This window comes from Corythoichthys intestinalis, chromosome 1, assembly GCF_030265065.1.
Source record: "Corythoichthys intestinalis isolate RoL2023-P3 chromosome 1, ASM3026506v1, whole genome shotgun sequence".
NCBI classification, from domain to species: Eukaryota; Metazoa; Chordata; class Actinopteri; order Syngnathiformes; family Syngnathidae; genus Corythoichthys; species Corythoichthys intestinalis.
The window spans coordinates 83,290,073-83,314,789 of NC_080395.1; the positions used below are offsets into that span (position 1 = coordinate 83,290,073).

At 43.1% G+C, this 24,717-nt stretch overlaps 1 protein-coding gene across 4 annotated transcripts in view; it reads left to right on the top strand.

The window, feature by feature from the left end:
- The window catches only part of LOC130921088 (adenylate kinase 7-like), a 167,248-nt gene that overhangs the window by 125,436 nt on the left and 17,095 nt on the right, over positions 1-24,717 (top strand). For all 4 annotated transcript variants that reach the window (XM_057844733.1, XM_057844742.1, XM_057844751.1 and 1 more), the window contains 3 exons: positions 4,809-4,920; positions 9,715-9,843; positions 9,954-10,019. In XM_057844733.1, coding sequence (XP_057700716.1) covers positions 4,809-4,920; positions 9,715-9,843; positions 9,954-10,019 — 307 coding nt within the window. The remainder of the gene's footprint in view (positions 1-4,808; positions 4,921-9,714; positions 9,844-9,953; positions 10,020-24,717) is intronic.

A 24,717-nucleotide genomic window follows, 5' to 3' on the forward strand; every position in this document is an offset into this window, starting at 1 on the left:
CGAAAGTGTCCTTTCTTTTTTATCCAGATGTGACGACCGTCAATCCTCCCCTTGTGTTTTAATCCAATACATTGTTGGGAGCAGCAAGGGGACGAACGGCTAAAAATCCGAGAAGTTCTTAAACGCGACACGAGCCTCGATCCATTCCAACAGCGCCATTGTTCCAAGCAAGCTTAAACGTCATCTCCAAACGCAACACCCGCCGCTTCAAAACAAGTCGATGGACTATTTTGTTCGCCTCTGTGAAAAACACAGAGAAACAGGCAAATTTTTTGATAAAAACTACGACGGTAAATGAGAAATCCCTCAAAGTCAGTTACGTTATTGCTAAATCCAAAAAGTCTCACACCGTGACAGACATTAATTAATACTACCTGCTTGCAAAGCCACTGTCTGCGAGATGCTCGGCCCTAATGTGGTTAAAGACATTGCTCAAGTCCCCCGTCTGATAATTCTGATCTTTTTCAAGCCTAACTGCTATAAAAAAAATAATAATAAAAACAGAGGAAGACTGAGAGCTCTTGAAGAATAAGGATATCGAGTTTGTGTTCATCTAAACAGGCTTAAGTTTCACACTGAGTAGGTATACATACTGAGAAATTATTTTATAATTAAATATACTGTACAGAAAATAATTTTGGAACATTTTTGGTTTGTGGTGTGCCGCGAGATTTTTTTCTAATGTAAAAACGTGCCGTGAGTCGAAAAAGGTTGAATAACACTGATCTAAGTATACAGATGATTGTGTGCTACTTAGCCCACCAACTTTTAAGCAACTTTATTTGCATTACTTATATACAATGTTGTCACAGATTACTTGAAAAAGTAATTTAATTACTGATTACTCCTCAAAAAAGTAATCTAGTTACTTTACTGATTACTTTATTATCAAAGTTACTAAGTTACTTTAAAAGTAATTTGTCAGTTACTTTTCCCAGTATTTCATCGCATGTAATTGAATTTTTCAGATAAGGCGTTATCTTCGAGTTAGCAGGGGTTTAATAAGTCAATGGAGTTAATTTCAACCACCATTGACTTGCGCTAGATCAGCCACTCCGGAACCCTGAAACTAACAAATAACTGACAAACTGCACGGAATTTGTTCCAAACAACTCCAACGTCTAATTAAACCCCCGCTAACTCGAAGAATAAGCCTAATGTCAAAAATTTTGAACTTCCCCTTTAAAATAAAGACCTAGCCGTTAAAATGTTGCCTATGAAAGTTGTAAAGCAATAAAACAAACAACAAGAACAAATAAAATGAACAAGAATCCTACAAGTATTTCATAATAATGCATGCAGTATATGCCAAAAGTTTGGAGACACTTCAAGGGTGGATACTTTGATGAATGTAGAATATAAAACCTGTTTTCAAGTACATATTTCCTCATGTTCATTCATAGTTTTGATATTTTCAGTGAGAATTTACAATAGTAGTGAAAATATATAAAACGCACAAATGATAAGGCGTCTCCAAACTTTTGACCCGCTCTTTTGTCCCCCCCTCACCCTCCCTCACACAAACACACACATGCACCCCCCATCCACACACACACACACACACACAAAGTATTTTTTGTCATCTTTATTGGAGAGAAATGTGAAGTCATGGCTGTATGTCCAATAAGCAAATGCAGCCGTTTGTGGTTCTTCTCCTACGTCTTCCACTGTTAGTATCCTGAGAGGTAGCCAGGCAATGTTGTTTGTTGGCCGCCAACAGCGCTCATAGCATGGTAATACACGTGACCGTTTTTTTCCCCCGATGAGAAAACGTGACATCCGATGTCTCTGCTAAACTCAAGAGCAGCATTTTCTATTCAGATTCTCTTCGTACATGAATACAGTATTCTTTATTCTACATACATCATGAGGCAAAAACAAAACAGTAACGCACAGACACTAAGGAAACAAACTTTAATCAGATTACTGGCTTCAAAAAATGAATGCGTTAGATTACTCATTACTGAATGAAAGTAATCAAATTACAGTAACGCGTTACTTAGTAATGCATTACTGACAACACTGCTCATATATCAACAGTGATACTTTTACTTAAGAACATCTCTACATACAGAACTTTCAGGTTAAGACACACTTCAATGGAAAAATATTGCCTCTTGTTAAAAACTAAATTTCAGGATAAGAAAGGCAAAAATACAGTATGGCTGGTACTCACAGCTCCAGAGTTGACTGAACGTTACATACTTATAGCTGCTCTGCCATTGACTATTGCCAATCATTCTATCCACCCATCCATAATCTACCGTCTATAATCTTATGATGAGAAAAATAAATGGACTCAGGTTTCCCTTGCCCGGACACGGGTTACCGGGGCCCCCCTCTGGAGCCAGGCCTGGAGGTGGGGCTTGAAGGCAAGCGTCTGGTGGCCAGGCCTGTCCCAATGGGGCCAGGCCGGGCACAGCCAAAAAAGGCAACGTGGGTTCCCCTTCCCATGGGCTCACCACCTGAGGGGCCAAAGGGGTCGGGTGCGTAGAGAGTTGGGCGGCAGCCAGAGGCTGGGGCCTTGGCGGTCCGACCCCCAGCTGCAGAAGCTAACTCTGGGAACATGGAATATCACCTCTCTGGCTGGGAAGTAGCCCGAGCTGGTGTGTGAGGCAGAGAAGTTCCGACTAGATATAGTTGGACTCTCCTCCACACACAGCTTGGGTTCTGGTACCAATCCTCTCGAGAGGGGTTGGACTCTCTTCCACTCTGGAGTTGCCCACGGTGAGAGGCGCCTGTACATCGGGATTTACCTCGGTAGACGAGAGGGTAGCCTCTCTCCGCCTTCGGGTGGGGGGACGGGTTCTGACTGTTGTTTGTGCTTATGCACCGAACAGCAGCTCAGAGTACCCACCCTTTTTGGAGTCCTTGGAGGGTGTGCTGGAGAGCGCTCCCTCTGGGGACTCCCTCGTTCTCCTGGGGGACTTCAACGCTCACCTGGGCAATGACAGTGAGACCTGGAGAGGCGTGGTTGGGAGGAACAGCCCCCCCGATCAGAACCCAAGTGGTGTTCTGGTATTGGAGTTCTGTGCTCGTCACGGTTTGTTCATAACGAACATCATGTTCAAGCATAGGGGTGTCCATATGTGCACTTGGCACCAGGACACCCTAGGCCACAGTTCGATGATCGACTTTGTCATTGTGTTATCGGATTTGCGGCCGCATATTTTGGACACTCGGGTGAAGAGAGGAGCGGAGCTGTCAACTGATCACCACCTGGTGGTGTGTTGGCTCCAAAGACGGGGGAAGATGCTGGCCAGACCTGGTCTGCTGGGAACGTCTGGCTGAATCCTCAGTCAGAAAGCGCTTCAACACCCACCTCCGTCAGAACTTCTCCCTTGTCCCGGAGTTGGGGGACATTGAGTCCGAGTGGACCATGTTCCGCACCTCCATTGTTGAGGCGGCCGATCGGAGCTGTGGCCATAAGTTACTGTAGTTGGTGCCTGTCGTGGCGGCAATCCCCGAACCCGCTGGCAGCAGTAAGGGATGCTGTCAAGCTGAAGAAGGAGGCCTACAGGGCCTTTTTGGCCTGGAGGCAGCTGACATGTACCAGCTGGCCAAGCGGACTGCAGCTTCGGCGGTCACTGAGGCAAAAATTCTTACATGGGAGGAGTTTGGCGAGGCCATGGAAAGCGACTTCACGACGGCTTCGAGGAAATTCTGGTCCACCATCCGGCGTCTGAGGAGAGGAAAGCAGTGCACCATTAACACTGTGTATAGTGAAGATGGGGCGCTGCTGACCTCGACTCGGGACGTCGTGAGTCGGTGGGGAGAATACTTCGAAGACCCCTTCAATTCCACCGACACGCCTTCCTTTGAGGGAGCATAGTCTGGGGACTCCGAGGTGGGCTCTCCTATCTCTGGGTTTGAAGTCACTGAGGTGGTTGGAAAGCTCCTCGGTGGTAAGGCGCCGGGGGTCGATGAGATCCGCCTGGAGTTCCTGAAGGCTCTGGATGTTGTGGGGTTGTCGTGGCTGACACGCCTCTACAACATCGCGTGGACATCGAAGACAGTGCCTCTGGATTGGCCGACCGGGGTGGTGGTTCCCCCTTTTTAAGAAGGGGGACCGGAGGGTGTTTTTCAATTATAGAGGGCTCACTCTCCTCAGCCTCCCCGGTAAAGTCAATTCTGGGGTACTGGAAAGGAGGGTCTGTCCGGAAGTCGAATCTCGGATTCAGGAGGAGCAGTGTGGTTTTTGTCCCGGCCGTGGAACAGTGTACATAAGTATTGATGTGGCCGTCATCCTATTTCCTGACTGCAATATAAATTTATTTTCATGACAAATAACAGTCTTGTGCTAAATGGAATAGGAAATTTAAAAATGCAAGGTCTGCGAAACTCTTACCATATTCACTTCCACGTCCGTCCAATGGTCCCTTGATTATCTTACTTGTTTTGCCCATTCTTCGCGGCTAACATGATTTTTTTGGAAACCCAACAAGGCGCACACCAATCTCCCCAGTGTAACAACAAAAGCTTGCAGCACATTGGAATGGCATGATGCTCAAACCAATCTAATAACAAAAGTACCTATGTGTAAATTTTCAAGAAAATCGGTCGAGCCCCTTCGGAGTCCATAGGGAACCAACACACACAGACACCCACCAACACACAAAGTTCAATTTATATCTAAGTGTTGATCATATGGCTGAAAAATTAGGCAAGATTCACCCATTAAGAATACTTTTTTAAAACATGCATTGCACTGAATCTGCGAAATGTGAAACGCGAACTTGCGAGGGATCACTTAATTACATTTTTTATTATTGTGTTTAATGATGCAAATGGTTTGTCTCCTTATCCAGGAATACTTTGTGAGGAACACTCTTTCAGATGCAGAGAATGAGGACTCAACATCAGCTATAGAAGCTCAGGACCTGCTGAATATTTTCAAGGACCATATAGAGCAGAATGGAGGTACACATTTCTTGGTGTTGGGTGCTTCAATTTATGAATTTTACCGGACTATGTTAGACAAACTTCCGAGCTTCATTTGAATTGGAATTTGGGTTGGTTTTGGGAAGGCCATATAATTTATGGGGAATATTACACAATGCAACACACAAAAACAAACAAACAAAAATCCCAGATTTGCAAATAATTTTTAACCTGTATGCAATACAAAGCAAATACATTTTCAAACCAAAAGCAAACATATAAACTTCAAAACCAGCCCTAATGTAGATAACTGTAAAGCTGCATTCAGACAGGCTGTATTTTTTTTTTCATCTTGCGATGGTATTATGAATTTTACAAAGAAAATGTAATCATGTGTGGAACAGTGACAGGTGGCGTCGCGACCGACAACACGCGTTAGGTTGAACACAATGCCTCCAATTTGACCATTTGTTGCTCAGCATCAGAATGGAACTGGCTACAAACTTATATCAAAGCACCTGAATATTTCGGTCACCACCATTGGAGCTCATATCAAAGAAGTGGAAGTAGCACCTGCTTACCATGAACAGGCCACACTCAGGAGCTCCTTTCTGACTGGGAAGTACAAAAAATGGTAAGAAGAGTACTCAACAAGCCAAGGACCAATCTGAAAGAAAGACTAGGTGGCAGCAGGTACAATAGTTACAGAGAAAAAAAAAAATGTGATGCACTCCTGCCTTGTCCTCAATGGGCGCTCAGCCTGCATGACTCAAGAAAAAGCATGTTGAGGCTCATTCAAAGCTAAAAACCATCTTAATAAGCCTGTAGAGTACTAGGAGAATTTCGTCTGGCCAGACGAGATCGAAGTTGAACTTTTCTGCTATTATTTTGCACATCACCCAGAAAACACTTTCCCAACAGTGAGGTTTGAAGGGGGAAGCATCACGTCACGGGTTTTTTTCTCACCTCACGGCAGTAGCAAACTTCATGTCTTTGAAGGATCAATGAATGTATGTCGAAATTTTTTGTATGAACCTGTGGCCATTCACCTGCAGAATGAACATAACCGCGTTCCTGGACCTTTCAGCAGGACAATATGATCATGAAGAAGATAGATTTACTGTGAGTGCTGGTGATCAAGTAATTGGGAGTAAGTCTAGAAGTTCAGAAGCATGATGCAAATGAATTTGCTGTTGATGGCAAGAGAAATAGAGGGCTTATTTTAGAAGAAGTTTGTGTTCATTAGAATGCATTGGAATGGATTGGATTTTCTAGACTCAAAGAGACTTTATTTTGTATATAAATAAATCAGGATTTAGTGTCTTGTACAAGAAGCCTAAAGTAAATGAAAGCAGCAAGGAAAAAGGCTAGCAGAAAAGAAGCGCAACACCGAGAGAATCGATGACAGTAGATGAGAATAGATTGAGATGAGTTGGAGAGCCAAAGTGCAGGTGGGAAAGGCCAAACGAGAGGCATTTGATGACATGTATGGCAGGACGGACACCTTTAGAGGGAGCCAAAGCTCTTTACAGGCTGGTTGAGGTGAGAAGGACATCTAGCAGTGACATAGTTGGGAATGTATGAACAAATGGGAGGTCTATCATGCATAAAATATCTCTTTAGAAATGACAAATTTGTTGCTTTTAACCAGCTAAGACAAGATTTCGGCCTGTCACAATCAGATTTCTTTAGATATGTTCAAGTTTGCAGTTATGTGAAAAAAATGTTCACTTATCTTGCCACCTAAAACATGGCTTGACGACTGTCTAGAATTGGACCCCTCCATCAGAGGTGTCGTTTCATTTATTTAGGATAGGATTCAAAGTGTGGCATCTCCATCATTAAATAATTTGAAACACAAATGGGAGGAAGAGCTGGGCGAGCAGTTCACTGACAACACCTGGCAAGCTGCTATTAGGTCAATTCATTCATCTTCTTTATGTATAAGACATGGACTAATACAGTTCTTCATAGGTTACACTGGCCACCAAGTAAAATTTCAAAATTGTATACAGGTGCCGATCCAAGATGTGGCCTCACCCCAGCTAATTTGAGCCATATGTTTTGATTGTGTCCCAAGCTTTATACATTCTGGAGAGAGATTTTCACTGCACTGTCCTCCTTATGTAACAAGAATATTGAGCCGAACTGTACAACAGTGTTGTTTGGGATCGTCCTATCAAATATTTTAGTTTCATTTCACCAGGCCAATGCAGTAGCTTTTATTACTTTACTCGCTAGGCGCATGATTTTATTTAATTGGAAAAAAAACTGAGCCTCCATATTTTAAGAGGTTGATTGAAGACGTAATGGCCAATCTATAATTGGACCATGTAAGACATGTTGCTAATGGTTCTCTCCAGACCTATGAAAAAACTTGGCAGCCATTTATAATATTTTTTCAGACTGAATTTAAAACATAGCTCTAACGACCATCCAAGCTGTTACAGCCTCGCTTCTTTATCTATTCTATAAGCCTCCTTCCCCTTTATCTTAAATTTTAATTCAATCAGATTCCCGTATATTGGTTTGAAAATAATGCTGAATCTATATACCCCCCATGAAATATGCTCAGGTGCTGTCCAGTTTTGCCGACTTACCTACCCATAGAGCCTGTGTTCCCTCTGAGTCTTTGGAGTGCAAACTAAACTTAGTAGCTGTATTTTCCTCCCCAGACTATGTACTTGTGTATGGTTTGTCTATTTTTTTTTAATTTTTTTTTTTTTGTGTCATTGAGTGTGTGCACACTGACTGCTGCTTCCATGTCGATTTTTGGATAGCATTAATATTCTATTTTTGTTTGTTCATATACATGTTGGTATATTTTGCTTTGTTGTGATAAAACCATTAAAAAGATTTGACTAAATGTATGAACAAGTGTTAGGCACGGTGCTGGCTAGATGGACGTAATACTTTAAAGAATTGACAAATGAGGGAACTGGAAGAAAAGTTAGAGTAGAAGATGTGAATGTGGTTGATCAGGAAGTAGCAGCGCCAATATAAAGGATGGAAAAGAGGAAGGCAGTTGGTCAGGAAATGAAATTCCTGTTGAGGTATGGAATCAGGTTTCTATGGAGTTTTTGACCAAGTTGTTCAGCAGAATTATACAGTTGAGAAGATGCCCAGGAAATGGAACTGAAACTGTTTTAGGGCCCATTTTTGAGAAAAAAGGAGATGTGTCGAGTTGTTCAAATGAGTGGCGAAGCTGGAATTAGGACAGAAGGGTGAATTTATGCGCAACAGTATGGTTTAATGCCGATTAAGACCACAGATGCCAGAGAATGTTAGAGAAGTACAGAACAGGTGTAGAAGGAACTAGACTGTGTCTTTGTCGATCTAGAACAGAGGTGTCAAACTGATTCCACAAAGGGCCGCAGTGGGTCCTGGTCTTTGTTCCTCCAACAGATCCAGCACAGACAGTTCAACCAATGAGCTTTCTGCTAAAAGAATCGGTACCTATATACTGTGCATGTTGTCAGCAGTAGCGAACTACTCTTCTTCAAAGTATTTTCGGTTGCGGTACAATATGCCAGAAGAAATTTTTGTGCAGTTCTGCATGCCGAAAATTACTACAAAAAAGGCGGGGGCGGAGCACTTCGTTGTTAGCAGCGAGCCAGCAACGTGCACAAGCGTTTCTAGCATTGCTACACTGCAAAAACACACCTCCTAAAGACTATTTAAATTCCCTTTTCAGCTTAAATCTACTAGAAATAAGTGAAATCATTGGCCAGTGCTTCAAGTAAATTTTACTCATTTGGATTACTTGAAATAAGAAAAAATAAAAAAATAAATAGCATAAATGGGAATGAAACTTATTGTAAGCAGTAAATTGATATATTTAATCTTGAAAAAAGCTTGTTTGTCAGAAATGTTCTTAATTCAAGAAAAAATATTGTTCAAAACATTATTTGAAAGAGAATTTTTCTTGATTTAGGTGAATAATGACCATATTTTAGATGTACGGACTTAATAAGACCAAATAGTAATATTTGCCTAAAGTAAGTGGACTAATCCGACACATTAATCTCTTGACAAGTCTTTAACACAGAAAACAAGATTCAGAAAATTATTTGACCAAATTTGAGAAAAATTATCTGATTGAGAAGTTTGAAATCTGCAGTGTACAATACGGCCCAACGACAACGAGGCGCTGTATTCCGTAGCACTTTGACTTGGAAGCCACGGCCGAGTCACTCATCCCCCTTACCCACCGGAGCTAGACGGGCGGCCCACTACTGTGACTCAGACGGACCCTTTCGCTCGCCCTTGCTGTCTATAGACCAAAGTGGTGCTGGCTGATCAGTGTGGGGGGTGTAGCGGTAGTATATAACAAGGACACGACATTTAAACAAGGGTGGCTGACTAGGATTTTTGAATTTTCTTTTGGGGAGGTAGGTTAAAGTGAAGGGTGATTTTTGAAATACTGAACCCAGATGCTTAGTGAACAAAAGTCTTTCTTTAAACCTCTGGGTTTTCAAGCCTAATTTTCCTGGGTAAAATGGGGTCCAGAGTCCAAATGTTGTCATATAAATCTTAATAAAAAATTGTGCCACTACCAATCAACACATGATGGGAAAATAATTTGTAACACCTCAATTTGATTGAAAGAAGTAATCACGATTTGCTAAAGGTAGGAGAAACGGGGGGATATGTGATGTCCTGGAGCACGCCATTTTAATTGCCCAACTAATTTCTGCTGCTTGATCTGAAACCACTGTTTCCGTACAGTCAAAGAATCCCCCCCTTTGGGTTAACTTTTATTTAGACATAAAACTTTCCTCCTAAGATTTATAGTTAAATTTTCACTTTGTAAATGACACGTTTGTCTCCTAGGTTTTTTGGATGACCAGGTATTGGTGAAGGTGATGATGGATAAGCTCATGTCCAACCCTTGCAAAAACCAGGGCTTTGTTCTTGATGGATTTCCAAAGACATATGAACAAGCTAAAGAGCTTTTCCATGGTAAATCAAACATTCTTGCATATTTTAAGATCACCATCAACACACAGCTCACATTGCATTAGTGTCCTAGTTGTTAAACTAAATATATAACTGTGTGTTTTTGTTTTTAGTTGAGGACCATGAATCAGAGGAGAAATCATATTTGATTTCCTATTGCAACAAGAAGATATTGCCAGGTTTGACTATCAGGAAGTTTTCCATGATGTACAACCCCTGGCAAAAATGATGGAATCACCAGTCTTGGTGGATGTTCACTGTGACAGGGTTTTCACTGACAGGCTGCGTTCAGACTGCAGGGTGCAGGCATATCTGATTCCAATCTGTTTTTTTCCTCAAATCCGATTTTCAGAGCTAGCTATTTACGTTTTTGTTTTTTTCTAAGCAAGTGTGCAAATCCGAATTGGGCCTGTTGCCGCTGTGGCAACAAAGGCGTCATCCAGTGCGTGTACTGTTTGATGTCATAAAATTTCGTCAGTAGCAACAAACATGCAACATGTAAGAAAGTATCTACAAGATTGGGAACCAACGTTACTATACCATTACACTAAACTAACAAACACTGACATTACATACCTGCATTGCCCTTATTCATATGCCCCTCCTTGCAGTCCTTACGAGGTGCAGTGCCGTAGAGCACAAGCAGTGAGCGATTTCTGGGTTTGTCCCTATGAATGCGGTCTAATTATACATAAAACCAGCACTTATTTTGCCCTGCCCTACTTTTGTTGTTGTACTGGTGTATACTGCTGTTTTCAGCAGCGTACTCCCTTCATTTTGGTGCGCTCTGCCGCATTGAGTTTTCCATCACGCAGAGTGACGTCACCGACAGTCAAATTCTATCTGAACTGTTCACTGAGAAGCATGTTGTCCATGTGGGAATCAAAGCTACCACCTGTATGTGGTTTCAATCTGTCTGACAAAAATTTAATTTCTGACTTCCGGTGGAGAGGCGAATGGAGTAGGACGTAGGCGTTGAACGCTCTTGCTCTTCTGACCTGATATTTCAATAACCTTTGCAACCCGTGCCTGCTCATACACAGAGTAATCAGTAGCTCTCATTTTCTGACTTAACTGATGGCATCTGGGACCAGACAGGCGAGGGGAAAAGATGCCAGGAAGGAGGATCCTTCCACCGCTAGTCACATTAGCATGTCAGCTTTGACTAGCTTGCTCAAGGAACATCGCCAATCAATCGCCGCTGCGATGTCGGTGGAACTTAAATCCGCGTTTTCCTCCCTCAAAGTCAAGTTGCACTCTTTACAGACCACTGTGAGCGACTTTGGCGAGCGACTTATGAGCCTGGAGACCAATTTTGTCATAGCTGAGGAGTGCATACACACCCTGGAAGCTTGGTGCGCTTCGCTAACTGAAACCTGCATGGATCTTAAAGCTCGAAATGCAGACTTGGAGGGGCGAGGCCGGCGAAATAATATCCATATCATCGGTCTGCCAGAGAGTAGGTGAAAGATCCAAGACCCACAGATTTCTTCACGGGGGCACTGAAGGAGATTTTTGGTGCTTAGCTGCAGCCGTCCCCACCGGAATTGGACCGGGCTCACCGCAGCCTCGCTGACAAGCCAAAATAGGTGGACAGAAAGAGACCAGTGATCTTGTGCTTCCATCAATACCAGACGAAGGAGCTCATCATTTGAGATGCCCGCCGACGGAGGAATGTGTTGAAGTACCGTGACTCGTTGATTCGGATCTATGACGATTTTCGCCTGACGTCTTGGAGCAGCGTTCAGCCTATGGTGAAATAATGGCAAAACTATACGATTTGGGTCTTAGGTATGCTCTGCTGTATCAGGCGAAGCTTCAGATTACCAAGAAAGACGGTAATAGACAACGATTTTTCTCTCTCGAGGAGGCTACCTCCTTTCTGCACTCTCAGTCTTCTGCCTAAATATTTTAAAATCTTTTATTTCTCCGCTTTTCGCCAGGATGGCCTCTATTTTGTTGAGTTTGGACTGCTAGGGATGTGCTTTAATTGTACTGGCGGCTAGTAATTTGGAACAATGTGGTTAACCACTAAGAGTTCTTTACACTCAGTTTTTTTGTTTTATTATTTTTACACATCATAGGAAGTGACTATAGTGTTTTTGTTGATTTGTGAAATTTTGTGGATGATTCAACATTCATGGACTTGTTTTTGTTTATTATTACTCTTTTTTTTTTTACGCTTTTTTTATGCGTTATTATTTATTTCTTTCTTTATTTATTTATTTCCCCCCCTCTTTCTTTAACCCCCTTAATTGCAAAGGAACCAAACGGATTCTCTCATATCAGTTTTTTGTGTGATTTAATGGTTTCACATGCCTCCCCCCTTCTTTTCCTTTCTTTTTTGTATAGTGGCTTTTGTTATGTGGGATTTATTTATTAGTTTATTACTATGATTACTTATTTATAATTCTTTGCCTTTTATTTTTCTCCTTTAGTGACGGGATCTGCCGTTCACTTGAGTAAACGAATCCATTCCGGTTTGTTCAGTAACAAGATTCGTTCAAACAAATCGTTTAATGAATCGTTCGCCCCCCTCATATCCCTCCCCGCCCAAATGAATCGTTCGGACAGTGAACGGGAAGAGACGTTGCCGAACGAATCACCAAAGACCGCTTCGCAGTATAACTGAACGGGAAGTGACATTGCTTGGTCCCTCCCTCTCTTGCACACAGGCTCCTCATTGACCACTCGTCGTAGTTTCAGAAATGAGTGATATCATTCTGCTTTCACAAACAGCCTCGTCTCCCGCTGCTGCAAAAGCGAGGGAGAACTTCCGCGTCGTCTGTCCTAGTTCAATGGGATCAAAGTCATGGCTCGTGCTTGCATTTCGATTTAGGACACGGTTAAACATTTTCCGTTTGTGGGGGGAGTGGGGGTTTGGGTTCGGGGGCGCATGCGCATGCACGCTGCTACCAGCCAACGCGGCATGCTTGCTGTCACGAAAATAAAAATAAATTGAAAGTTTAATTTCTAAATATGGAACGACCAACACATCATATTTACCTCTCGCTCTGTTGTATTTTAGTTTTTATGCTCATCACTATTATTTTTTGGTCACTATTGTTAAAACTAAAGTGTAAATAGCTAGTTGTCAAATGTGCTGCTCTGAAATAAAAATAATACTACATTTGGATATTTGACAGTTTAATTGCAAATCAGTATTAAGATGATCGTATTGAATTTTTGCACTGTTATTAACAAATAAAATAATCCGGTCAGCTCCCCTGTCGTCCCCTCATCTCAGATCGTCAAATGCTGACGAGAAATAATTGTTTGCTCTTTACTAAGTTGCCTTTCTACTCTCATTAGTCCAGTGCTTCTCAATTATTTTCTGTTACGCCCCCCCAAGGAAGACGTAAATGTTTCGCGCCCCCCCCCCCAACTCTCTGCCGCCACTGTAAATAGTATCATTCGTCTATATTACTATTATAAGTACGCCTCAGCCTAACATTGTGTCCTTTTTTTTCTATTAAAGAAAAAAAAGTAACATAGATCAACTTACAATAAAGTATAACTTTTTTAACATTGTGTTGCTTGTAACAGAAAAGACTTAATGCGCATCAATTTGCCTGAAGTTAAAAAAAAAAAAAAAAAAAAAAAAGTCACATCCAAACTGTAAAAATACACTCAAGGTACATTTTTGACCATTTGATACTGAAAAATAAAATGTAATAAAATCAGTAAATAATAACAAATTCAAATTGATTAGAAACATTTACTCTTCAGGACAACATGCCAAAAAATTTGACCGAAAAAAAACAAAACTGAATAGAAGGGGGGAAAAAGGTCTCTGGACAGAAGGAAAGTTTTTATTTTCGCTGATTCACCACAGTGCTCACTGGTTTACTGATATAACACTGACAAAGCGGGACGATTGTGACAATTGGCAATATTCGGCACATTTTCGCTGAAAAACGTGGCGTCTTAACTGATTTGGCTTCTCCGCTATAATCATTTTTAGACTCAGTAAACAGTGGTCTTTCCTCATTTCCCACTATATTAAAAGTCAAAGGCAAACGGCCCGAAAAAAGCGCATTCTCGGCGGCCGAGGGAGAACCGTAGGTGAGGGCGGTGGTCGTGACGATCCCAAGCCGAAAACAGCACTTCTCGGCCGGACACGTGAGAAAGACAGTGGGTCGCTGCGTGAGTCCAGCTCTGCATGAGTCTCTTCCGTGTGCTCTTGCTTACTTCAAAAATACTGCACGCACTTTGAAAATGAGAGCGCCACTGCCACCCACGGAGTGGATGTGCAAGTACACTTTATTCTAGTACGGCAAAAAAAAAAAAAAAAAAAAAAAAGCATGTTCCCCGAGTTCACTCGCGCCCCCCCTGGCATCGCTCTGCGCCCCCCTGGGGGGGCGCGCCCCACCATTTGAGAAGTACTGCATTAGTCGGTTAGAAAAATGTAGACATATTGCAACATCTCCCGTGTCCGCGTGCGTTGTTTTTGGGCGCTTGAGTAGCACATGATGGACGGATGGACATAATTTGTCAAACCAACCAACACCCGACACGCTCTGACACGAAAGAAAATAAAACAGTCGGAAAAAATTGACATGTATGTATAGTTTAATTGCAAATCAGCATTATGGTGATCATACTAAATATTCTTTTTTTTCTGTGCACATGAGGTAAATATCGCTGCCACGAAGCCTCCATACAATGACAGTTCTCTCCCCCCGCACTGCCGTCACGCGACCCCAGCTCAGCTTTTGCTTGCCTCGTAGTCTTTTAAACTACTGTAAATTTGATAGTATGTCATTATATGTAGTCCCGAGTCTGTTGAGAAAAGTAGTACGCTAAACCATGCTCGCTAGGTTTGTGTGGTGTTTTTGTCTGTTTGAGCAGCATTTGATAGGCTCCACATTAACAAAAATGTGACAAAGTCATTTCCTTTCATTTTTTGACTCGTTCACCGCATTACTGCAAAGTCAAGTTAGCAGCAAGCTAGGTCAGGAACCGGAGCCTCCGGAGGACCGAGTCACTGAACGGGAAGTGACATAACTCAGTCTTGCCCTCCTGCCTGCACGCTGGCTGCTTATTGGCTACACGTGGAAGTGAGTGACAGACGCCCTGATTCTGTTTCCGCTCCCTCCCCTGCCCGCGCTGAGGCTGGCGTCTGATTGGTCGTGTGCGATGTCAGAAGACGCTGCCGCTTGCTCAACGCCCTCCCACCCAGCGAACAAGCACCAACTTCATAGAACGAATCACTGCAGATGGTGATTAGTTCGGTCTCGTTCACCCAAACAATTCGTTAAAAAAGAACGAATCGTTCGCGACCGATACAACACTACTTTCTCACCGTTTGAAAAAGAAGGGGGAAAAAAAAAAAAGTACATTTCTGCTAAAATTCTCACAGAGGGAGCATTCTGTGTTAAGAGGCTGGGTTAAAGTCATGTCCGGTGGGAGCGACATTGGTATGAGAATGGTATGGGAATTAATAGGTATGGTAGAAACTGGAGGCTATATAGATGTATGTTTGAAGTTTGTTGTGGTAGTTATGTTTTTGTTGGTTATGTTCTGTTTTGTTTTTTGCTTTAGTTTTTTTGTTATTTGTTTGTTTTTGTTTTTGTTTTTTTCGTTAGTTTTGTGTGTTTTTCCCTTCCTTTGCCAATTGTGCAGGGCATTGTTGCTATGTTTACTTTTATAACACATTAGTATGTCCATCATTCCTACAGATAAAAGTAAAGGCTGCAGGTTTGTATCTTGGAACGTTAGAGGAGTTCATGATATAATTAAAAGCGGCAAAAGCCTTTCACATCTAAAACAGCTGAATGGAGATATTTATTTTATACAAGAAACTCATCTTAAAACATCTGAGAAACCCTGGATGAAGCATGTGTATCACTCAAAGTTTTAGGCGAGGTGAAGAGGTGTAGCCATTATCATAGGTATAAATATAACCTTTGAGCCAACAAAATCCATTGAAGATCCAAATGGTCAATTTGTCACTGTTTCGGGCAGATTATTTGATATCCCAGTAGTCTTAAACCTGAGTTATGCTCCCGCGTTGTGGTGACGGCGCAGCGACTACGGCGTCATTTGACATTCGATGGTTCTCCGTCCAGGTGACGTGTTGCTCTGTAATTCACCGCCAAGCCACTAGAGGGGTGGGGCGTTATGTTTGTATGGTTTTGGGGCATGCTTGTTGACTTCCTCTTCTCTAGTTTAACGGAGAAAAAAATAAACAATGCAAGATGGAACGCTTGAATGTGGATCTTCAGCTCATCAACATTGAATAAATGTTGATCATACAAATGTTAATGCGCAGGCGACGCAGAAGACTGTTTTGAGGCGGTCTGTGAGACAGTTCTAGCCGCGGGTGCAAACCAGCCAGCTGTAGCGGCTAGCTTCAAACTGGCGTCGAGCACTGCATCCAGCGATTTGTCCGAGGTCTGCAAAGCCCTCCGGCCCGATTTGTTTGCCGTGTCCTACAACCAGCCAGTGGGAAGCCATAGCAGATTTCCGGCATCTATTGAACTTCCCAAACTGCGTTGGAAGCCTTGATGTTAACGTTATCATGAAAGCACCGAGGCACTCTCAATCAGTGATTAAACATCAAAACAACTCTTTTGACACCATACCAGTGCTTTATTCATCATACTCTTGAAGTGTGACACGTACATAAGTCAGACTCACAGCAAACATATGTACACAATAAATGATGAAGTGCACCAACCAAAAATATGACAAAGTGATAAAAAGCTGGTAGTTTTTGGCCAACTGGGTCACCGCTTCGTGTGGCCATTCAATTCCGAACACACATATTTGTCTCGGTGGTTCTTCCTTTTTTTTTTTTTTTTTTTTTTTTTTTAAATTCAATCGCTGGCTGACCTCCAGGCCTGTATTTTCAGCAGTCTCCTCCCACACATTGCTTGCCATTTGACAATCTTCATAATGTCTTGACGAGTCATTGTAGAAGTTGTCGTACTTGCTCTTCGTTGATACTCTCGTCGGCTTTGTCCATTTTTGCGTGTAGAAAATTAATGTTTGAGAATGACGGTGATTTCATGCTGAACTGGAAACAACAGTCTGAGCGGACCAATCATAGTCCATTTCCTCCATGTCACACGCGTTGACGCGACGCGAAGTCAGAAAAAAAAGGAGGAGCCAGAGAGGCTACAGCGCAGGGTCGTAAATCGGGTCTTCCTTGACGGCGCAGGTCTGACGCAGAAGCATAACTCGGCCTTGAGCGAGTGTTTATGCCCCAGTATGGGATGATGCCCCGTTTATTGCATGTTTTCCTCCTTGCCTGATATAGAGTGTTGCTATCCTATTATAGGTGGTGATTTCAACCTTATCCAGGATCCGGTCTTGGACAGGTCCTCATCCAAATCCTCCACTTTATCTAACTCTGCTAATACACTTAGAGCTTTTGCGGATCAGTTGGACATCTTAATCAATCCAGCATTTTTTTTTTCCATTTTTCTCCCATGTCCATCATACTTGTCGTAATTCCCGGACTACAAGCCGCTACTTTTTTCCCCCATTTTGAATCCTGAGGCGTATCCAATGATGCGGCCAATTTATCGCCAGGAGTACTCGAGGGTAAAATGTAAGCGTAAGACATGTGGAATATATGTGTGGAGGAAGATGCTAGTTTGCAATCTTACCCACATTTTAACTTTGTGCTTTGTACACCAGTAAAAGTAGCACACCCTTATCTTCGCGCATTAGTAAAACTAGCAGACCCGCATCATGGAAAATGCTAGAATAAATGGATATGACGTGCTGAGTTGAATTGAAGACTTGGATGACCAGTGTCGAGAGATCATTTACCCAAAACTGGCCGCACGCGAAGAGCAACTTTTGCATAAGTCTGACAGCGTGGAGCAGTGTAAAAAAAAAAAAATCCACCATCACCAACGGGTTTCGAAAAGCCGGTCTACTGCGCGACGAAGACGACGACACACGCTCAGGAGTGAGCTTGAGGAGTCAGCTAAGTGCCGTGTTGCTGGCGCTGTTTGGAAAGAAAAGTTAAGGTATTGTAACGTTGACAAAGAGTCACCCGCTTAGTTAGGTTGCAATACATTATTTTGGAAACTCGTGGAACAGCACACGACTGCTGTCTGCAGCAGCCGATGCACACATCCCACAATAACAGGAAGGCACGTCTCACACTCTTCCGCACCCCCCTTACTCCCGTAAGTCACGTGCTACATTATAACATGATTCGTTAAAGTATATTATTAAAACTCAAACTCTCTATATTTCTTCATAAATATGTCATGTTACGATGTGGGCACACGCGGCTTATAAACAGGGGAGGCTTATGTATGTACAAAATGGTTTTTCCTTTAAAAATGTACTGGGTGAGGCTTGTTCTCAGGGGCGCTCAATTGTCTGGAAATTACGGTATTCAAGGATTGACTTTTTATTAATAGTCAATAGATTTTTAGAATGGTTAACTCAAAGTGAATATAACAGCATAGTTGTCTAAGATCACACACCTAGGCTGTATTGGCTGAGCGAAAATTGTGTTGGTTCGTTCCACTAAAGTGGATCTACATGACCTCTGTATTGTAATTTACATACGTTGCTAATTACTACCAAAAAAAAAGTTCTACTCACGGTTTCCAGTCATTTTTTAGTAATTAGCATTTTCGTGTCGGTCTTTTTTTCCCCGTGGCGCAGTGATATTGATACGGCGGAGTCGTATCGTCAGTGTGTGAAGCCATTTTAGGTCACATGCACCAATAGGAGACGAGGATTGTTGCTATGCGCTTCTAAAACAATATGGCGGCGACCATGTCAAGCTACGACACGAGCGAAGATGAACAAAAGATAAGAAAACCCCATTCAAAATGTAGTCAAAAGGCATCGAAACGATGCTATATGCATCTCCCAACTGTCCAAGGGCGAAAAGGGGCATGAATTTGGAAAAAACGTGCAGAGCCCGCGTGGTTGCGTCAGACAATGGCTTTCTCCCCAGGCTCTGTCGAAGGATCTTGCTGAAAATGCGTCGACTGGGATTTTTAACGACATTCACTACAGGTAAGCCACACGCACGCCTTTACTACAAGGTTAATTGTTATTAACTTATGCTAAAAAAAATTCTTATTTAAACTAGTGTTGTAACGATACCATTTTTTAGCCCAGATATCAATACCACTTTGTTATAAAATGTATATAGGGTACAGTGTGTTGAAATTGAATCCAGTAGAACTTTTTATTGCATACCTGTTATGGGTGACAATGGTTAAATAAACCTTTTGGCTCAAGAACATCAAGCTGTAGTTAATAAAAGCCCTGATACTGACGTGGCAGTGATTGCTGTAAGTCTGCAGATAGATTTACAGTTTAAATTGCATTTTTTTTTTCACAGGAGGAGGCAACAGAACGAGGACTGACGTCTCTAAGGTCTTTGCAGCTCCTGGCACTAGTGTGTTCAGCACTCCTTGGCATCCATACATTCACAGGTTGTGACTCTGCTTGTGCCTTTCATGGCAAAGGCAAAAAAACATTTTCTTTTGCACGACATAAAAAAGAATACCTGACTGGGTTTGCAAAGCTGGGCAGTGTCAGGTATTCGGGGCAGGCAGGTAGGTTGTGTGGACCCAATTGCACGGAAACAAAAAGCGGCAAGGCAGGTGGTAGTGAACTCAAAAAACGTTTTAATGATATCTAACAAAAACACAAAGTACAACCAAAAGCACTGTGGATCAAAAGGGCAAGATTCAAACAAAACTTACTTAAATCGGAGGGACTGATACACGAGGGCTTGGACAGGATCGTGGCTTTGACACAGGCATAGACACTGACATTGACAATGACGCAACAAGGAGTGACAAGAAACTGGGTCATTATATACACACACGCAGACAAGGGGTAACGAGACGAGGAACAGCTGGGTAACACAGGTGGATGCAGATTGCAGGATACACTGAGAGAACACACACAGGTGAGAGCAATGGGCAATCACAGGGACAAGTCACACTAGGAGAAAACAAACACAAAACCTAACAGTACCCCCCCCTCAAGGGACGGATCCCAGACGTCCCGACGAAAACAAAGTCCCAAATACGGCGATAAGAAGGATGCAGAAGGAGGGAGCAACATTAGCCCGTCAGGGCTAGTCAGGCGGGCGTCCAGGACGCCAGACGTGGGCCGATCGCACGGGTCGATCGGGAGGGCGCCAGACGTTGGGTGACCGCACGGGCAGATCAGGCGGGCGTCCCAGACGAGGTAGTGCTCGGTCGTCCATACCGCCACGTCGTGGCAGGAAGCGGGAAGCGCAGCATCGTCGGGGCGAGGGTCCGGAACAGAGCCTGAGTCATCGTGCGGACCAGAAACAGAGTCGGAGTCGTCGTGCGGACCAGGAACAGAGTCGGAGTCGTCGTGCGGACCAGGAACAGAGTCGGAGTCATCGTGCGGACCAGGAACAGAGTCGGGGTCGTCGTGCGGACCGGAACAGAGTCGGGGTCGTCGTGCGGACCAGGAACAGAGTCGGGGTCGTCTGCTGGCGGGACAGCAGCGGAGTCGGGGTCGTCTGCTGGCGGGACAGCAGCGGAGTCGTCTGCTGGCGGGACAGCAGCGGAGTGGCAGGAGTCTGCTGGCCGGACAGCAGCGGAGTCGCAGGAGAAAACAGTAGCGGTCGGCGCGGGCACAAGACTGCGGGACAGCAGCGGAGTCGCAGGAGAAAACAGGAGCGGTCGGCACGGGCACAAGACTGCGGGGAGTCGGCGCGGGCACTTGACTGCGGGGAGTCGGCGCGGGCACTGGAACGGAGGCCAGATGGCGAGGGGCCGGGACAGGGACTAGGCGACGAGGCGCTGGGACGGGCACCTCGGGCAGCTTGGACGTCGGCGCGGGAGGTACTTGACTGCGGGGAGCCGGAGCAGGAGGCACTTGACTGGGGGGAGCCGGAGCGGGAGGCACTTGACTGGGGGGAGCCGGAGCGGGAGGCACTTGACTGCGGGGAGCCGGCACGGGAGGCACTTGACTGCGGGGAGCCGGTGCGGGAGGCACCGCCGCACGCTGTTGGCGTTGACGTCCACGCCGAGGCCTTTGGTGAGCGCCGTCAGGTGGCAGGGGCGGCAGAACAGCCTCATTAGGCCGCCTTGAGCCTGGGGGAGCCAACGGGATCCCAGGAAGGAGCCTTTACCTCGGATCTCCGAACGGGACGCAGAGAGCGGAGGGTGGAAAGAAAAATACTCAGGGGAGACAGAGGGCATGAAATCAAAATCAGAGTCAGAGTCCGAAAGAAGATCATATAAATTGTGGTCTTCCTCAAAATCAGAAAAATCAGAATCCAAAAAAATATGTCGAGGAAAAACATAATCAGGGGAACGGGCGGATGGTCGTCAGCGTGCACACTGGTGCCGGATCTTTCCCGCTGGGTCCACAATTGGTTGCGTCATTCTGCCAGGTATTTGGGGCAGGCAGGTAGGTTGTGTGGACCCAATTGCAGGGAAACAAAAAGCGGCAAGGCAGGTGGTAGTGAACTCAAAAAACGTTTTAATGATATCTAACAAAAACACAAAGTACAACCAAAAGCACTTGGATCAAAAGGGCAAGATTCAAACAAAACTTACTTAAATCGGAGGGACTGATACAGGATCGTGGCTTTGACACAGGCATAGACACTGACATTGACAATGACGCAACAAGGAGTGACAAGAAACTGGGTCATTATATACACACACGCAGACAAGGGGTAACGAGATGAGGAACAGCTGGGTAACACAGGTGGATGCAGATTGCAGGATACACTGGGAGAACACACACAGGTGAGAGCAATGGGCAATCACAGGGACAAGTCACACTAGGAGAAAACAAACACAAAACCTAACAGGGCAGCAGTTTTAAACTTGACCAACAAACATTTAACACGTTGTGTAAATACGTGTGCCACCTGTTTGGCCAGTCATGTGCCAAAAATGATGCCAAATGCAGATCTTTCTGTATGGCCTCGTCAGTCTTGCCAGAACATTCTATTCCCCCCAAAACTGATGCTCTGTACCAACATTGCAGGACAGCAAACTATCAAGCGGCAATTATGAAACATTGTCTGACAGGTAAAATGTGTGCCCCTTCACCCATTGGGAATGGGTGGGACATTGAGGATGGGCAGTTGGCAGTGACATGGATGACTAAAAATCCTGCCCCTGATACTGTTTTGCAAGTAGTCAACTGTAGTTGAAAGGCAACCAATTGTGACACGGGAAGATGTTCCTGTATGTCTGCAAAACTTGTACTGATTTATATCGGTGCCAGGCATGTGAGAATGTTTCCAAAGAAACAGAAGACACTTGGATGGGATGATGACTTTGATGAAAGCGATTTTGAGGAGTAATGTTGTCATGTACAGTTTTACAATTTTTTTATTTCTATTTATATTTTTTTTAAATTCGTTTTTCAATATTTGTATGTGTAATGTGTATTTTTATAGTATGAGACACTTCCATGTTTAAATAAATGTTCTGTACCAACAGTACCATACTTGAATGATTCCAACCTTTTGTGTCTATACAGTGTGATTAAAAAAGGCTGTGCCAAAATCATAATGCCATGTCAAAAACGAAAAACATTAAAAAAAAAAAAAAAAAAAAAAAAAAACTCTACCTTGGACAGATGTAGGAAGTAACTAAGTTTAATTTCAATGTTTTCATAGTACTCAAATATGGCCATCACCAGCAGCATGGACAACATCAAGTTGACATGAGAATTCCTCCCTCCCGCGTTGATTGCGTCTGTTATTCGATCTTTCATGTCATCAATATTTGCTGGAAGTGGTGGAACATACACTTAGTGTATAACATACGTTATGTGCCATGAAGATGGATAATGAACTTTGTCTTTAACATACCAACACGTCCAGCAAGTACTGATGATGTGAAATATCGAACAACAGTTGCAATCAAGACAATAACTGCGACATGCACACGTTTGAGAGGAATTCTCATCGTGGCTTGATATTGTCCGTGCTGCTGGGTGTGCTCACATTTGAGCACTTGTGAAACATAAAATAAAACTTGGAAGTTATCTTCAACACGTGTCCATCACTTCTTTTGTGATGTCTTTCATTTTTTAAGTATCACCTTATGATTTTGGCAAATTATTTTTTTGATCACCCTGTATTTTTTTTGTCTTATTCCATTTTTGCCATGATTCACATTTAGGAGGGTGTGGTAGCAATTCGGTTGATTTTCAGCTATTTATGACCATGGCGTGCATTTTTTATTTTATATATTTCATTGCATAGTAGGTTGTGATATTTTTAATATGACACATAAGCCTTTAGCTTAATATATATTTCATTGTGCTGGGTGCAAATCATTATTGTTGAATTTTTTCCTTCAAGAAATTAGCTACATTTCTCATTCTGAATTCACCTATGTGTATACTAAGGCACCAATACTTGTTTCAAATGTTTGGTAGATGTGTTTATGACATTTGATAAAGATTTTGTGTTGCCAGAATTAATATAACACTTAAAACAAGCAAAAACAGCAACACTGGATCTGTATTTTTGTGTATTCACATCAAGATACATTTCTGGCTGGTGACTAAGTTAGGAGGGTATTGCTTTGAAAAAATGCATTGAACGCATAGATCCAGCGTAGTGGAATGAAATCCATTTTCTAAGCACTTTTTCCATGGTCCCAATAAAGCCATATTTCCACAAGCTTGTCCATTCGCAGCACTTCCTGGTCAACCCTAATCTTTTAATGGACGACGGTCTCACAGAAGAAGTTGTAGCTGTCAGTGAAGGGTGTTTCAGTTCTGAAAAACACGCACACACACATACACATAAACCATGTGAGAACTGTTTCATCCATATCATATTTACATAATCTTCCAATCCAAATTATACAGGCTTGTCTATTCTGCCATTTTTTCCTGAGTAAAATTATCAAATAGGTTTTTGGAACTACAGTTAAACAAACTAAATACTATGTTATTTGTCAATCTAAACTTTTTGCTCAAAGTTAACAATCTAACATCATAAACATGAACGCTACAGCCCAGAACTCACATTGCAACTCTTAACTTCATATGTGATCTGATCAGAAGCCCCCCAACTCCCATAGTTATTCACAACAAAAGGCGTGTGTGTGGCTTACCTGTAGTCAATGTCGTTAAAAATCCCAGTCGAAGCATTTTCAGCAAGATCTTTTGACGGAGCCTGGAGAGAACGCCATTGTCTGACGCAACCACGCGGGCTTAGATGATAGCATCGTTTCGATGCCTTTTGACTAAATTTCAAATGCGGTTTTCTTATCTTTTGTTCATCTTCGTTCGTGTCGTAGCTTGACACGGTCGCCGCCATGTTGTTTGTTTGAGAAATGCATAGCAACAATCCTCGTCTTCTATTGGTGCACGTGACCTAAAATGGCTTCACACACTGACGATACGACTCCGCCGTATCAATATCACTGCGCCACGGGGGAAAAAAAGACCGACACAAAAACGCTAATTACTAAAAAATGACTGGAAACCGTGAGTAGAACTTTTTTTTTTGGTAGTAATTAGCAACGTATGTAAATTACAATGCAGAAGTCATGTAGATCCATTTCAGTGGAACGAAATCCATTTTCTAAGCACTTTTTCCATGGTGCCAATACAGCCTAACCTGTTTCACTGGATATATGTACATTTTCCTAATTATAAACCTCCATGCATCCAATAGAAACTATCATACTTTTTGATGAAAAACTCAGAATTCAAACATTTTTTTCAGCAAGAAATAACGTTCTTTCAGATTAATGACACCCCTGAGGTCTCCAGAGGCAATCTGTGGAAAGCTTGAAAAGCGTATTTGAGGGGACAAGCTATTTCGTTTGCATCTTACCAGAAAAAGGCAGACGCGGCAAGGATGACTTGGCTCGCTAATCAGATATTAAAGGTCGACGTACGATGAACGTTTAAAAC